Below are 16,998 nucleotides of genomic sequence, written 5' to 3'. Positions count from 1 at the left end.
TTTTTCAGGGAATAATACAAGTGGATGAATTTAGGCTATTGTCAAAGGTAGAGCAAATAAGATTAAAATCATTCTCAGGGGCACCTGGGTGGTTCAGTCGTTAAGCATCTGCCTTCAGCTCGGGTCATGCTCCCAGGGTCCTGGGATTGAGCCCCACGTCAGGCTCCCTGCTCAGCAGGAAGCCTACTTCTCTTTCTCCCACTCCCCCTGCTTGTGTTCCCTCTTTCTCTGTGTCTCTGTCAGATAAATAAATAAAATCTTTAAAAAATCAAAAAATAAAATCATTCTCAGGGGAAATTTGGCAATAAGGACGTCCACTTCCCTAAGATCATCATGGTCCAGTGGAAAGAGCATTGAATTGGATATTGGGAGTCCTGGGGTCCAGTATTAGCTTTGATGCTGACTAGTTCTGTGACTTTCCTGAAGTCTCCAGACCTTCTATACCAAAATTTCCTCCTCTGTGAAAACAGCAGTTTGAGTCAATTTCTAAAGTCTCTGACAACTTTAAAATTTCATACGTCTAACAAAATTATTTTCCCTTAACATAGTTTCCTGAAGGAGGAAAAAATTTTCCCAGCTGTGCATTTACTACCAAAAGACAGACTGACCTCCCCGTATTCCTTCGAGTAGCTCTTTATTACAAATTTAGCATTATCCATCTCATAGAGGTTGAAATCACACAACAAATGAGGCATTGACCCTGATACCAAAAACCATGCCTTTGTCATGGAGACATGAGCTCCAATTTGCAGATATCTCTGGGGTTGAGGAATAATTCACAGGGGCCTAATCATGATAGAATGTCTTCCATAAAATACCAGTATCTATAATGTACTGTTTATTGAATTGTTGTCTGTCTCACAAGACCTTTCTCAGGGGGATCTTCAAATGCCTAACAATCCAAAATAAAGCCATCTGTCCTCCCTTAACTCATAAAGCCTACAGCATTAACCCAGGTCCTAAATAGAGTTAGGAATTAACTGAGCCCCCAGGAACACTTGAGCATGAATAACCACGCCAGAGTGGATTCCACAGGTATTCCATTTATTGCTTATGGCCCCAAGTCATGTTTGAAGCTTCTCTGCACTCCTGAGATGATACGCCCTATGCCTGCCAGAGAAGCTGTCTCATGTGTGGGGCCTGGAATTAGCTCAGAATTATCAGTAATTCCCATAATGTTTTTCATTTTCAAGATAAATGGAGGGGAGTGTTGATGCAAATGAAGACAAATTCAGAAAAAAATTGGAAAAATATGGAAATTACGGAGTAAAATGTAAATGTCTAGTCATAGATCATTATTCAAAAGAATAGAAAGTCCATATCCAAGCAATATGAAAACTAAGGCAGTATATTTTAACAAAGAAAGTAAGATAATGAGATAATGGAATGTATAGATGCATGTATCATATGCATCATATTTATGGTTTATTATTGAATCTATCAAAAAGCTGAAGAATAAGGGGAAAGACATCATACAACACTTTGAAATGAAATATTCAGTCCTCATTTTCTAAAAAAGAGTTGCAATTAAAATTGAATATGGACATAAAAAAGCATCTACAGTACGAAGAATTTTCTGATCTGAATTTTAACTTGTAAAGAATATTTGTATTCTAAGTTTTCCAGAAAAGATAAGAGTGAATGGCAGTTCTTTCATAAACAAAGCAGCAATAGCATGTGATTTATCTCAGGGCTGTCCCCAGCAAAGGCATGCTGTATCAGGTATAGAGACGTACATACCAGAAAATAGGAAAACAGCACCTGCTGAAGTTAGGGGATGAAGGGAAATGGAGTCAATGAGTAGAGTCCTGGAGTGAGCTAGTCATTCCTTGATCCAGTATGCCTTGAGGATTTGTTCTTAGTGGCCTCAATTCATTAGGCAAATGCTGTCATCAATACCAGTGTTCTTTCTTCCCTAACAACAAAAGGACTTTGAGCCAATGTCTTATATTGCTAATCTGTAAGATCTCCTTTTCCTCCATAGCTGCCTCAATGCTTCTAATGTTTCCCTGTAATAAATTGGGCTCTTCTCAACTACAAACTGAAGCTCAAGGATCAACCATACTGGTTTCCTATGTGAAAAGAAAGAATCTCTATACTATTTGGACCACCGGGATTTTGAATAGCTTTAGGACGCATTTTCTCAGCACTCTTCTGCTGGTGGGTGTTCTTTCTTTCCCTGCAGAAATCAAAGATATCCACCTATGAGAAGATGTGGGCTTTTATGAGCAGCAGACAGCAGACTGCCCTGGTTAAAAACAGTGATGACGGGATCCAACGAGTACTCACAACTGACTACGCCCTGCTGATGGAGTCCACCAGCATTGAGTATGTGACACAGAGAAACTGCAACCTCACTCAGATTGGGGGCCTCATTGACTCCAAAGGTTATGGAGTGGGAACACCTATCGGTAAGAGAGGCAAGGCATGAGCCAAGACTGAGATGGGCAATGTCAATTATGAAGGATAGAAAGGAGTAAACTCAGAGATATCTACTCCACACTCTGAGAAGTTCTACAATACCTTTAGTGGACTAATCAATAAGGGAAATGCCCATGTAGGTCAGAAGCATGTTTTGAATTGACAATTCCCAGATATTTAACTTAATGAACTTTCAACCCACTGTCTCTTTCAAGCTCTACCATTAGATATCTAGTTGAGTATATCAATTTTATTATTTTACTCTCAAAAAATATCTTTAAAAGAATATCTTCCTGATTAATCCTCTTGACATTATTGTCTTCAGTACCTATACATGCCTATCTAGTTTTTCTATCTTAAATTATATTGGAATATAACAAAATTAATTATGCATATAGAATTCTATGTCAACAGAAGTAAAACCAAAGCTATACCTATAAAGGAAGAAAGGTAAAGATTAAATTATAATTCTTTGGCAATATGTTAGATACAATCAAGGATAACTATCTAAAACCTCCAAATATTCCTATTTCTGTATTTTGTGCTACTGTTTTCCCTAGGAATATTATTGCCTTGTAGGCATACAGACCCATACAGCAAGGTTTTCTTGCATGTCTAACATATAGAACTATATTCTATATTTAAGGGACAATTATGGATTCTCTCTCTATAGAAAACTGTACCATATATGGTTTGGGTATGGTGGTAATCTGCTTTTCTCAAGTGAATGATTAGTAATTTTGTGATAAGCATTCCAAGGGAGAGAAATCCGGGGCCACCTTAGACCACTGGGTAGTCTAATAAGCAGAAATCTTGGTTACAGTCAAGTCATATTATTAAGGATCCAAGATAGATAAGTTTTTCTGGTTTATATTATTATTTTTGTTGTATGAAAGGGATTGTCCAGTCCAACCCTCAACATTAGACAAGGATCACAAACTCAAATGCTTATAGAGGCCAAGCAGATATCATAACTGAATAAACTTGTTTGCTTGAGGAAGCAATAGGGAATGGTAGCAACTATGGAAACTTAGAGACCACATGGTCATCCAAAGGGGGCAGCTGCCTTTCAGACTAGTCAATTGCATATGTGGGAATTTGAACACAAGTTTGTTAGATGTTTCGTTTTTCATTAAAATAATCAGATTTTAGGTGGACTGTCCTAAATGTTCGGACACATAGCCACAAATTCATCTAAGAAAAAAGACTATATATATCCCATATTCAACTTTTGATCAATATTAATTTAATTAACCAGATAAAGATCAAGTTTCTTTACCCTTTACTATGAATATGCAACCAGTTTGACTCCCTGCTGTCTAGCTGGTGTTAGAAACATATGCTATGGAGAAATTAACTTTATTATTATTGTTACTATTGTTATCAAGACTGTATTCTAAATAAACCTGAAGAATGATTGAGCTAGGGAACCTATAACTACTTTCTTGTCCCTTTATTTTCAATAACTTTTCCTGATGAAAATACCAATATTGCTAGTAAAGAGTATATTTCTTTTTCCCAAATGGTAAACTCTCCTTTGATTAAGTGAACACATTCTACAGGAGGCTCAGTGGGATTGTTAGACACTAATTAAAAGAATGCTATGACTCTTTTTGTAAAACAATCTACTATCTCCCTAACCAAGCTTTGCCACCTCATTTTCCGTAATAGCGGTGGGGAGAGTTAGACAGATGCTATTTTTTTATATCACACAACTGCTGATTTTAGTTAAATGGGCCATAAGTCAGACAAAAGTACCGGAAGTGGGTACATTTCCTTGAATCTTCAAAATCAAGACCTTAAGATTGATTGTGTTATATTCTACATCTTCTCAGAGGAGCAACTGTAGTTTCATAATAGAACTATGTTTAGATTAAATTATAGAGTTGAAAACTGCACTTTCCTCATTTTATCTTCCACCTCATCAGCCCACCTTGACCACCTTCAACACTACTCCTTGCTCACCAAATTTCCTATCTGGTAATAATGAGAGAAAATAACATTGTGTATCATTCCTTCTGAGAATATTTGTACTTTACTATGAGACTTTTAATGGACATTTCTTCTAATGAATGAATATAACACTAAAGTTAAAGTTTGGGGGTAGGGAGAATGGAAAGGAAACCAGGGGCTTCTTTCAGCGACAGTCCTGAATTAATGCATTAATTTGAATGCACAATTTGAAAATGACTTTGCCCTCGTGTAAATGCGTCTCAGTGAGTATCACTGCATTGTATATTATATGACATAGAGATTTGAGTGTTCTGATGCAGTCTACTTTTTTCCATCCTCATCCATACTCTGACACACGAGCTCCAAAGTTGAAGAGCTCTTCCCCCTCCCTAGATAAAAAGAAATACACTCCAGGAATTTTTCAGACTGGTTATAAACCTGTCAGGCTTTTAAACCAAAAACAATGAAAGAATAATTGGAACAGATGGCAGACCTCAGAGAGAATACATCCATTGGGAATACAGCTGTTGGATAAATTTGTGAGATGTTTCTTCTATGATGAACTGACTCTTTAAGAAAGCTCAGGTGCTATTCAGGAAGACCTGTGTGTGTACATATATATTTTTTCAAGTGACTTGTAATAGTAAATCACTTCTGATGTCACTCAGTCCACTTAAGCAATAACGACAAGACTGAAGCTAAAATATATTCAGATACAAAAAAATTCTCCACACAATTCTGGCCTTGCCCTCCTCATTGACTCCCTGAAAGCACTAAACTCTTTCACATGGTCAAAGACTGGCAAAGTGGGCTCAGTCACAACACAAAATTGAAGACTTTGCTTCTTTGAGACTCTCAGGACAGAAGCTCTGGAAATGTGCCTCTTGAGGGATTTAAAATAAAACTTCAAGAGAATGAGAGCAGTTACAGCTTAAACAGGTTACCAGGAGGCTGGAAATTACCTTCCTTAGAGAACAACTTTAAAGGGAGATCCAATCCCCGTCTGTCTGAAATGTTGTAGGTATTGCGCAGCCTGAAGGCAGAAGGAGAGCTTCAGTCAACATTTATTGAGTGCCCACTGTGTATACTGCTATGATTACAGCGGCAACCACTACCGTTAAGAATCATTCTTAACGCTCTTCAGAGCATTTTCTTGTACATTAAAGCGAAGCTCTCCTGGTTCACTTAATTGCTCAACATGCTATGGGTATGTTAATGGTGCTAATTTTGACACTAACCATTATTCTGGGGGTGTTTGAGCAAGCAGCCAATATCTTTTAATTTGGCTTACAAGAGCCATTTTCTCACCAAAAATCCATTTTTCTAATTGACAAGCCACAATCTAACTCCAAAACATTTTGTGCTTCTTTTAAACTTGATTCTGAGTACTGACAATGACTTTAGGAAGTTTTGGGAGGAAAGAAGGAAAAATGACAAATGCCACTCTGTTAACCTTCTGCTTTTCCAACATAAAACATGCCACGGAACATAAGGTTTGTGTATGTGGAGGCTGAAGGCAGGAAGAGGGGCAGGCTGTGGGGTAGAGGAAGCAGCTTTCAGGGAAATAACACTAAGTGAGAAGTAAGAGGAAGTGAATTAAGTCCTTGCCTCTGCCAGTAACTAGTACTTTTACTCATACTTCCATATCCTCAATTTTTTGAAGGCCAAAATACATGGACTGGACTATATGATTTCTAAGATCTCTTCTGGTTCTAAGATGACTCATTTTCGATTTGCTATTTGATTTTTTGCATTTTTTATTTCTACCAAGAAGAACTTTAAAGTTTGCAACAGAAAGAGTGAAGGTGTACTGCCTTCCTACTAAGTAGAAGAAATACCAACAAAAATTCTTAGCATCCAACGAGAAATTGAGTGAATGCATCTCACCATCTTTTAATCTCTCCCTTTGCATAAATTGGCATAGGAAGCCAGTCCTGGGCAAGCTATGGCTACAGACAGATGTCAGTACTGTTTAAACCCTAACATAATTAAAAGTTCAGTGACATTACGAGAAGACTGAGTATAAAAGATATCAATGAAGTCCTTGCAAATTTTCCAAACCTAGCAGAATTTTTAGAACCTTTGAAGTTTTCAAAACCTAATCTTAATGGCATGTTACTAAGTATATTAGTCAGTAGGGACTAATACTATAACCAACATCTGCCATGTTCAAGTGGTTTACACCATAAATGTTTGTTTCTTGACCTTGCCATGGTCCACTGTGCGTTGAAAGAGAGACTGTTCATGCAGTCATCCTGGGACCCAAATTCCTTCCAATTGGTGTTTCCACTATCCCTAGTGACTTGAAGTCCTTTCCTTCCTACTGCATATTTGGGGAAATGAAGAGAGAAAGTAGAGGATCATGTTGGGAGAACGTGGGATAGGACTGGAAATATACATCACTTTAGCCCCGAATGGCTAGAAACTGGTCACTTCACCACACTGAATTAATTGTAAGGGAGACTGGGAAATGTCTAGCGGCTGCCCTAGGAAAAAGACAAGATGGCACTGGTGATCATCTAGCCAGGCTGTCACAATATTAGACAACTGAGAAAAAATAGAACCTAAACAACGAAATCCCCCAACGTGGGAAAAGATTTATGAAAACCTCACCAGAAGCAGAGGTACGTCACAGAATTCCCAGCTCAGCTTTTCCTTACTTAAAAGGAACAGACAGTCTGGGCAAGTGTGAATCTCAGCATGTCAGCTATCCACTTTCCAATTATTTAGAGCCTCCAATTATTTAGAGTCAATTTGTGGGCTGGGGTTTCCCAACAGCCATAAAGTCGTTACCTTCAAGACAATAATCCTTCCTGACATCTTCCAACCCTTTGGTGACCAAAATCCAAATGACCTTACTTACAGGCTCTCCTTACCGGGATAAAATCACTATTGCTATTCTTCAGTTACAAGAAGAGGGCAAGCTGCATATGATGAAAGAGAAGTGGTGGCGGGGGAACGGCTGCCCCGAGGAAGACAACAAAGAGGCCAGTGCTCTGGGAGTAGAAAATATTGGGGGCATCTTCATTGTTCTGGCTGCTGGACTGGTCCTTTCTGTATTTGTAGCCATTGGAGAATTTATATACAAATCACGGAAGAACAATGATGTTGAACAGGTGAGTCATCTCTTTCTAGGACTAGGTAGTTTTTAGTTGGCGTGATCTGTCTTAAGTTTGGGGGGTTTAAAGATGCCTGCCCTTCCTTGTAACAGTCTATTGAATTAGATGCCCAGAAGAGCCATTTCTGAGAGCAAAGAGCTATTGAATCCCTGCCAGGTGCTGCTGACACTGCAGCCCCATCATTTATTAATGAGAAGAAGGAAGCGCCTTATATACTAAATCCAATTAGCACTATTTGGAATGGCAGTGCAGAAATTCCAAACTCAGTTAATTTCTTGAACAGTTATTCGCTCTTAAGATGGAAACCCTAGATAAAGCAAGCAAGAAATAAATCCAAAATTGGAAAAGATATAAAAAGATCTTTGAGAGAAATGTTACCATCCTTTCTTTAAGTCTAGATGCTGAGCACATGTACTAATGCAAAGCAATTTACATAAAGATATAAATGTAGCATTTTGAAACCGAGCATTTACCTCTCTCAAAATCTGATTTGTAAAAGGATAACTCACCAATTTGGGGGGACCAGGAATATGATAAATTATACAGAATGATAACGAAATATATTAGAGACTTTATTTTTCCAAACTATATTTAGGATTATAATTGATTTCAACAGTCAACCATTTTTGCCTGTCACTTTTATTTTTGATAGAAATCACACCAGGAACTTACACCAACCTGAATAAGATGATTGTATGAAAGAGAATTCCTTCATAAGCATACCAGAATAAATAAAGTACAAAGCTCATTCCCATTGTGGTGCACTAGGCCACCCGTTCAATTTAAAGTTATTGTTAGAATTTTGAGACTATAAACAATTAATAACAGGGCTAGTTTAATGCTCAGCTGTCACTGTCCTGAAATTATTAATAATTTTTAATCAAGGGGTTCCACATTTTCACTTTGCACTGGGTCTCACAAATTATGTAGCCAGTTCTGATTAATAATCTCATACCAGTCCCACCTCCTTTAAGTGGAAACTCTCCTTACAGTCCCAGAGCTGGGGGTGATTGATTATAACTTGGTTTTATCCTGAAAATTTTCCCACAATTACAAGGCAATTGTGAGAATATTAAGCACCCCTTTCTTAGATTTTGTTAGAGAAAACTATCTTTGCTTAAAAGGGAAAATGGACTGTTCTGCTTTGTTTTAACTTCCAATTTGCTCTTGAGGTGTCTTGTTTTATGCAACTAATTTGAAAAATAAAAGCTTGTATATGTTACGCTTTAATGTGCTTCTCATAATTGCCAGCTTCATTTTATTTAAATTTTCATTTAAATATTCATTTTTGCTTCTGATTTATTCATTTTTTTCTATATTTTTCTCATTTCTTTTGCATGCAAGGCTTTTTGTTTCTTTTATGGACTGCAGTGTAAGCAAACTCATCCAACCAACTCCACTTCTGGAACCACTTTATCTTCGGATTTAGAATGTGGCAAATTAATTCGAGAGGAGAGGGGGATTCGGACACAGTCCTCAGTTCATACTGTGTAATCAGTTAAAGGAAAAAAACTGTGCCCAGTAGAAATTGTTTCTGCTAATTGGTGTTGTTGATGATATCTGTATCTACTAAGCGTAAATAGCCATAATTCCCTATCCCTTTAAGATAGCAAAACTCACGGACTCTAGACATTGAATTCAATGCACTGAGAACAGATGTGCATTCTATGTTGAAACTGAGGTGTATTAAGGGTATATAAACTCCAAGATATGTGTATTTTCCAGAATCTGCTATACCATCAAGACAATGGTTATCTTAGTTCTATAGTCAAGCATTAGAAATAAGCAAGTCTTTCCTCATGAAAAAGTAGATCCAGACTTTCAACAGTGCAAAGCATAAAAACAAAATGCTAATATTGTGGAATTGTTTTTATCTTTGTGGACCTTTCTTTCTCCTCTTTCCCTCTCCCTTCCCTTATGTTCTGTAGATCCACACATTCAAACTACCTGAAGCCCTATCTTTTTGTAGTAACTCCATAACAATGTTGATGTTCAACTCACATTGATTCCACTATTTAAAATGTATTATTTACACAAAGACTCAAAGATGTCTTGGATTTTAAAAATTGAAAAACGTGATCCAGAAAGTGAAAACTAAACTTGAAACCTCTGGCATCACAGAAGAGCATTAGCTAAATTGAAAATCACTCAGGAAGGCACAACACAGTCAAGAATGATCCCTGGGTAGAAATTCATTTTCATCAAGTTCTCACATAACATTTACTTGACAATCCTCTGTAGGTCCAGATCATAGTATGCTCAAAGTCTCTAAGTAACTGTGATTTTTTTTTCATGCTACAGATTGTTTCTTGCAAGCTCCAAACAAGGTCCTAAACTAGGAACTAATGCATAACATCTTCTATTTTCTGCTTACTCACTCTCACTCTGCATTGATGAACATATTTTCACAAGATGTTGTTTTATTCCCTTCCTACTCACCCAGGATAGAGTGGTTGTTCTCATAGCAATCTTTTCTGAGCATTGCCACTTTCACTCTCATTTCTCTGGACCCTTCGTCATTATCAATTCATTCCAAGTATATTGGGGAGAAGGGCAGGAAGCAGAAAATAAATAGAAGAAAAAAATTCCATACACATTAGTTACAGATGTCTATAGATTTATTTTCCACCGGCATTCAAAATGTTGTAAATGATTCCCACTCTAACTGAGCTTGGTGACATAGAAAACTAACAGCATACTTAATTTGTTGTTATGAAGGATGTCTGCTATCCCTCTGAGCTTCTTTCCTCTTCACAGTGAGTAGGGGAATTAAAGATGCCTTTCATCTTCCCTCAGTATGGGATCAGTTGGTCTTTGTTCTCCTTAATGGGATTACCTTTTGACACATGAAGTTAGCCCCCAAAACATATTTCTCAGAAGTAAAGATAAGCCATCTGTGCAATCATGGAGCATTTTGCCTTCTCTTTGCTTAACTTTAAATGGGTTCCAAATTTTGAACCACAGGTCTCTCCAATCAACGTTATATTTCTCCAGTAAAGCATGTTTAGGAAAGTTGACTCTTGCCCTGATTGTTTCTCAGTCTTGCTTTCTTCTTTAAATAAACATACTTTTAAGAAAATATCTATAAATTACACCAACATTTATTTACTATTATTGAAGTGAGAGCAACATACTTTGTCTTAGGTCAGAGTTTGCATCTTCACAATCAATAGAGTCAAATGTTGGGATAAATATTTTATTATTCATAATTCATTTATTCTGTATATAGAAATCACAAATTATATAAGTTTATATTCCCAAGGGCTATTTAATAAATCAAAGATGCTACCAAAAAGTATAAGGGTGATTGATAAAGTTTGGATGATCAAGGTTAGCAATAACAAAATTCACTTTTCTACAGAGCTATCTTTTGAAAGTGTAATTCAGAGGTTTGGATAAAATTAATATTTGTGTGCCACTTTAAGCTGTATACTACCTACTTCTGATATTTATATGTTATTTTACGGTTTTCAAAATGTTTTGAAATGTTTGAAATGATACAGCATTACATTTAATCCTCTCAACAATTTTATTTCAGCTTTACTAACAGAGAAATAGATATTAGTCAGCAGCCTGGAGTCCTAGATTTTAGAATCAGAAGAGAATTCTCAAAATCAACAGAACTTAGGTGCAAGTTCTAGTACAGACACATGCTGAATGACCATAGACAAGTGACTGAATTTCTTAAAGCCTTGGTTTCTTAATATGTAATACCAGGACATAATATCTAGGTCTACAGTTGTATTGAAGGAGTATCTTTCCCAGTGGGTCCCACTGGCAAGTGTTACTCAAATAAGATTTTCTGGTCAAGGGACCCATGGAGCATTACTCTAAACATTCCTTTACTGCATGATATCGCAGTGTGTCTAAGAAGCTATGATGCATTGGGAATTTTCAACACGATTGGAAAGTATTCAGTATTTCCCAAACTTATTAGATAACAGAATCTGTTTTTCCCCAGAAGCATCTTGATGGACCATTGTTCTACAGATCATGCTCCAGGGAACACGGGCATGATAATGTGTATCTCATCCAGTGATAATGTACAAAACACATCAGCCAGGCCTGGCACATAGCTGTCATTTAATAAAAAATAGTTTTGATCATTGGGGGTAATTTTTAATTTCTCTGAGCTTCAATTTCCTCAATTATAAAATGAAGGTAATCTGTTGACCTATATTTGCTATGAGAATTAAATGAAATAATATAATGGCATAGAAAATGAGATCATTTATAAGAATTCTGTTAAAAGATACTGGTTAACAGATGTTAGTTCCTTACAGAGAAATTAAACATTGTTCTCTGGTCAGGTGGACAGTAAGTACAATTTATCATGCAACTTAATACAGAGTCAGTTTGTAAAAGAGGTTTTCCAATTTAGAGGTTCAAACTATATCCAAAACCACATTTCCTCATACAAGCATTAAAAATCAAGGGCAATTTCATTGCACCCAAGATAAGGACCCAAATCGGCAATAAGTGAGGATCTAGTAGAAGTTTTGAATCTCGTTTCTAGAAATTCTAATTTGATTATTCTGGAATGGAGGCAGGACAACAGTTTTTTGTTTTGTTTTTTTTTAAGATAACCAGTTGATTCTATTGTGTAGTAGTGATCTAAAGCATAATCATGCATATAATTGAGATTCAGTAAGTCACTGATGTTTATTGATTGATTCTAGAGGTATGACCACTAATTCTAAGCAAGATATATAGCCCATATTTGGCATTCAATATTCAAAAGATCCTCTCTAGAGAGAACTCAAAAAGAAACTGCACATCTTTGAGACAAAAATTTCATTCTATTCAATTGATAACCTTCATATTTAGTTATAGGTGCTAGGCCTACTCAAAATGATCAAATAGGAAGCTTAATTGGTCTCTGCACCCTTTGTTCCCTTGCAGGACCTCCATACATTTCAGAAATGTAGGTTCCTTACACTCTCTTCTTTTTCCTTTTATACATGCCCTAGACAACCAATTCTTGACCTGAAGTAAATGACTTGATGAGACCACAGTGGCCCCACGAGGGGCCACTGCATTTTAAGTGAAATTTAGAAAAAAAAGGGCTTGAGCATGAAAAAAATTTTTCCAAACTCTCTTTTTATGTCCTTAGTTCTCAGACTTTGGTGTACCTCAGAATCACTCAGGGAAATTACTTAAATACAGATTACAGGTTTTATCTCCATAGATTCTTTCTCAGTGAGTGTAATCCAGAAACTGACACTTTTAACAAAATCTGAAAGTGAATGCTTAAAACTACTTGTGCACATTAGTTTTCATAAAAATTAGCTTACATATAACAGTTTTCTCCAAAATGAGGGCATTTACATGAGTTTTTATTAAAACTATCTTTAGTACAAGAGGTTTTTAAAATAGCTTTTTTTACATGCGTTTTCTCCCAGCAATCTTAAATACAGCTGTTTAAAACTGTTGGTAAGCATGAGTTTTCTTTAAAGCTGGATGGAATATAGCAATTTGACTTCAAATTACGTGGTAAGAGTGAGATTTTATTAACACTGGCAGTTTATTTGTGGATTATGCCTTGAGGAAGACTGTTTCAAGTTAGCAAGAGAGAAGAGAGGTATGAAAAGATCGAACAAGTACATCAAGAACTATGGAGCACATAATGTCGTCCAATCTGGTTCCTAACAAGCCTGTTTATAAGTCAATGCAATAAGGAAAAAAATAAAGCTTACTTTGTCTTAGACTAAAATTATAAGCTGAATTATTTTAGAGTTTTTCCAGCAAAATTGGAACTACCTAAGGAACACAGGGTAGAGATAATGCCTTTAAGAAAATCAGCTGGATCATATAGTTAAACTTTCCCCCCACATTATTTCCAAATACCTTACTGCATTTGACTAGCATTATATTATGTTCTGTATAAACTATCTATGGCAAAGCAGCAAAACAACGAATCCCAACTAGTTTCCAAGCCCATTAACTATGAGGTCTATTTCCCAGTAAGCAATTTAGAAGTAGTCTGGCCTTGAAAAGCAAAAGGAAAACAAAGCGTTCTTACTTCTTGCACTATTTTCTGCACATCTGACTGTGCCAAATGGCATTATTAATTAACTCTTATAGATAATGAAAAATTTCTGCTTGATGCTGCAGTTTTAACTTGCCTTTCGGAACCATCTCATTATGCTTCCCACAGTTACGGAATTTTATATGCACGGATGCACAAGCATATTAAAATCATTTTTGCTTTCAAAATCCTCTCCATAGAGACTGATAGCATGGAAAATGGGATTCTCCTTTAAATTTTCAAAGAAATTCTATTTGCACAAATAAGAAAACCAAATGTTCTGTGTGGTTTCATGCGGTGCAGAGTCTGAGTTTTGTAATCGGCAACCCAAATAGGACTAACTGGCCAAATTGCACAATACCGCCATGTCTCCATGTTACAACATACACATCCAGATACACACAGAAATAATGAGTAAGACCTGAGTGATGTAATGAAGTTACTGTTGTTCCATTTATCCACTAAGTTTAAGTTAGTAGGGCCAGAATTTCCTTTCTGCCCAATTTTTTAATTGAAGTGCTCAAACTTCAAATATTCGGATTTTTCAACTCGGAAAAAAAAGAACGGTGCCCTGATCACTTAGTCTTTACCAACCATAAGAACTAAGAAACTGTTGTCCACAGACAACCCACCCTAACTTTGCATTTATCTTAAGTCCTAAGTATCACTTGGAACATTATCAGATGCCTTGAAGTGTCCTTGGCTTCATTTCTTCTGTAGTTTGATCACTTTATTTAACAACTGATTTGGAGAAGTCTCAATAGGTTGTTTCTATATTTATGCAAAGAGGCTTTCCTTTGCCTGGAAACCTAAACATTCACCAATTCACAGAGAGGCCAGGAAGCAATTAATAACTATCTAGAAATAACTTTTCCAGTGTACAATGGCAGTGTCTTCTAAACCAAACAAACTCTAGAAAGTGTAAATGGCTCAATGGAAACATGACCTGGGAATCACAAGCCAAGAATGCAGGTTGCTGTCCTGCTACTGAATGGGTATGTGACTTTGGGCAAGTCATTGTTCTTCCCTCATTCTCAGTCTCCCTATCTATGGAATTAGGAGTGACCTTTAAAGTTCTCTTCCAGACACAATATTTTTTTTTAAAGATTTATTTATTTATTTATTTATTTGAGAGAGAGAATGAGAGAGAGAGCACATGAGAGGAGGGAGGGTCAGAGGGAGAAGCAGACTCCCTGCCGAGCAGGGAGCCCGATGCGGGACTCGATCCAGGGACTCCAGGATCATGACCTGAGCCGAAGGCAGTCGCTTAACCAACTGAGCCACCCAGGCGCCCCAGACACAATATTTTTTAAGTTTGATAAAAAGTGGGAAAGAAATAAAAATATAGAAGCAGGACAAAAAAAAAAAAAAAAAAGCTTGGCCAAATACAAATATGTTACAAATAAGTTCAGTTACCTTGAACATATTAAATTCTTATTGCCATAAGCAGAATTACCTATTCCTGCCCATGATGCAGGATGGAATGGTCTGCTCTAGATATAGAGAAAACCAGCCTTCGTGGCATCAAAGAGTGAAACAGTTCTCATCCACTCACAAGCAAAGTATTACAAACACAGGGAAGGCTACAGAAGGAGAATCATTCTTGACTTTGATGAGCCACACAGACAAACGAGCCAAACAAAGACATGTAGCTAGAAGTTATTTGAAGCTATGGAACCGATTACATTTTCAATCACAGTTCAAGAAAGGGGATATCAATGGGACTGTAGTACATGGGAAAACTATTCTGTAAATGGAACTTTAATTCTGCTAAAGACAAAAGGAAACAGAGAAAAAGATTGATATGCTCTTATTGTCTATTGCTTTTACCCCTACCTTCTTCCACCCTTAATTTTATATGTATTGCTTCCAAGCCAGACATGAATCAAACCCTAGCTTTTGAGTTTTCAGTAGGCTTTACAGATTTGTAGCATAGACAAAAATCTTGAAAACTGTGGTTTTCAGACTCAAGAACCAGGTGTTTCATGAGTAAGTTAATTGTTATATAATTTAAATAATTTATCTCTAATTAGCAGGAGCCAAAACCCAGAGGCCCAAGGTTGGGGAAATGCACAAAATGATGTTTTCTTCCTTCGTGTTCCAATCCTTGACCAGCTTTTGATCCCTAGAAAAGAAGGGAAGAATGGGAGGGAAGTCATTAAAGCTTCTTGGTACCAGAAGCCCTGAGAGAAGGCTTCATGACCATCCCTGAGCCAAGTCCCAACTTGAAGACAAGAAAATAGAAACCTCAGAAAAGTTCAGGGGGGATCCTAAACAGAAAATGCTATTTTGCGGTTCAGAGGGTATGGCCCAGGAGGTGGCAAAACTTAAGAGAAATTTTACATCCAACTGTCTCCAGAATGGTGGAGTCACAATGCCTAGGCCATGAACCTTGAACAGCTTCATAGTCCTGCTCAGTCCCAGAGCATCTCAAGGAAAGCAGCCAAAACTCCATGGTGCTTCCCAATGAAAAGCCTTGTGGAAGAGCTGAGAGAAGCAGTGGACTGATACTTGAGGTTGGAGAAGAAAAGACTCAATGTGTGGACCTGACATGGAGACCATAGTGGGGCTACAGACATCTCAGAGAACACAGCAGAGAGAGAGAGAGTGCAGCATCCATGACCTCCTAGGATGCCACACCCTAGTGGAAGCCAAAGGACAGAGGTTGTCCACAGACTAGCTGTTCCCACTATCACCAATGCCCAGGCCGTCTATTAAACTCTCCTACACCCAGATGCACCTGGGAAAGAAAATGAGAAGGAAAGTGGCGAGAGGTTCGTTTTAACTGAGACATTAACCAAAAGAAACTTAGGTTTAAGCCAAAGTGAGTTACCTTGAGTTGACAATACCCACTAGCAGATGGGGACCTCTAAGCTAAGGTGGGATCTGTTATTATTTTTTTATGGCATCACATAGTTTTCTTGCACACCTAAGTTTATAGCTTGAGGAAAATATATGTCCACTACATGTGGGCATAAGCTGGTACTGCAAGGACTCCATGGTAGCTCATACATGCACTATGGACAACTAAAACCCTCCATCAGGCTCAATTTACCTCAAGGCCAAGGCCATTCTCTATATGAGAGGGGGCATGCAAAAAATTTCTTAGAAGTTTATTTTTATGGCCCTAACTCAGCCTCTGAGTTGCTGAAAGGACCGGGCCCTCTTGTCCATATGGTAATGGAAAGTCAGTCTTCCTAGGATGATCCCAGGCCTTCAACATGGGGGCCCGATCAGGTACCTATGAGACCAGTATTCAGAGGAAATGTGTAGGTTCCGAGCTTGCAAGAAGGGCTGAGGCAGGCTCAGGAGATGTAGGGAAGCCAGAAAGAAGCCAGGACAAAGAAGACAGTCACATTGGCCTCTGATGGTGACTCCAGACAGGAGAAAAGCACTGTGGCTACTTTGGATTGGCAGGCAAACCCACATTCCTGTCATTTTTAAGCAAGGAGAGTTGCTTACCTCTGGATATGTCTG

At 37.5% G+C, this 16,998-nt stretch overlaps 1 protein-coding gene across 1 annotated transcript in view; it reads left to right on the top strand.

Annotated features, from left to right (window-relative positions):
- The window catches only part of GRIK1 (glutamate ionotropic receptor kainate type subunit 1), a 130,410-nt gene that overhangs the window by 105,578 nt on the left and 7,834 nt on the right, over positions 1-16,998 (top strand). The window contains exons 18-19 of the mRNA XM_081819155.1: positions 2,186-2,411; positions 7,240-7,490. Coding sequence (XP_081675281.1) covers positions 2,186-2,411; positions 7,240-7,490 — 477 coding nt within the window. The remainder of the gene's footprint in view (positions 1-2,185; positions 2,412-7,239; positions 7,491-16,998) is intronic.

The sequence above is a fragment of the Leptonychotes weddellii genome, chromosome 1 (genome assembly GCF_054177405.1).
Source record: "Leptonychotes weddellii isolate Sample4059 chromosome 1, ASM5417740v2, whole genome shotgun sequence".
Taxonomy (NCBI): Eukaryota; Metazoa; Chordata; class Mammalia; order Carnivora; family Phocidae; genus Leptonychotes; species Leptonychotes weddellii.
The sequence above is the reverse complement of the archived record's forward strand: the minus strand, read 5'-3'. Positions and strand labels throughout refer to the sequence as shown.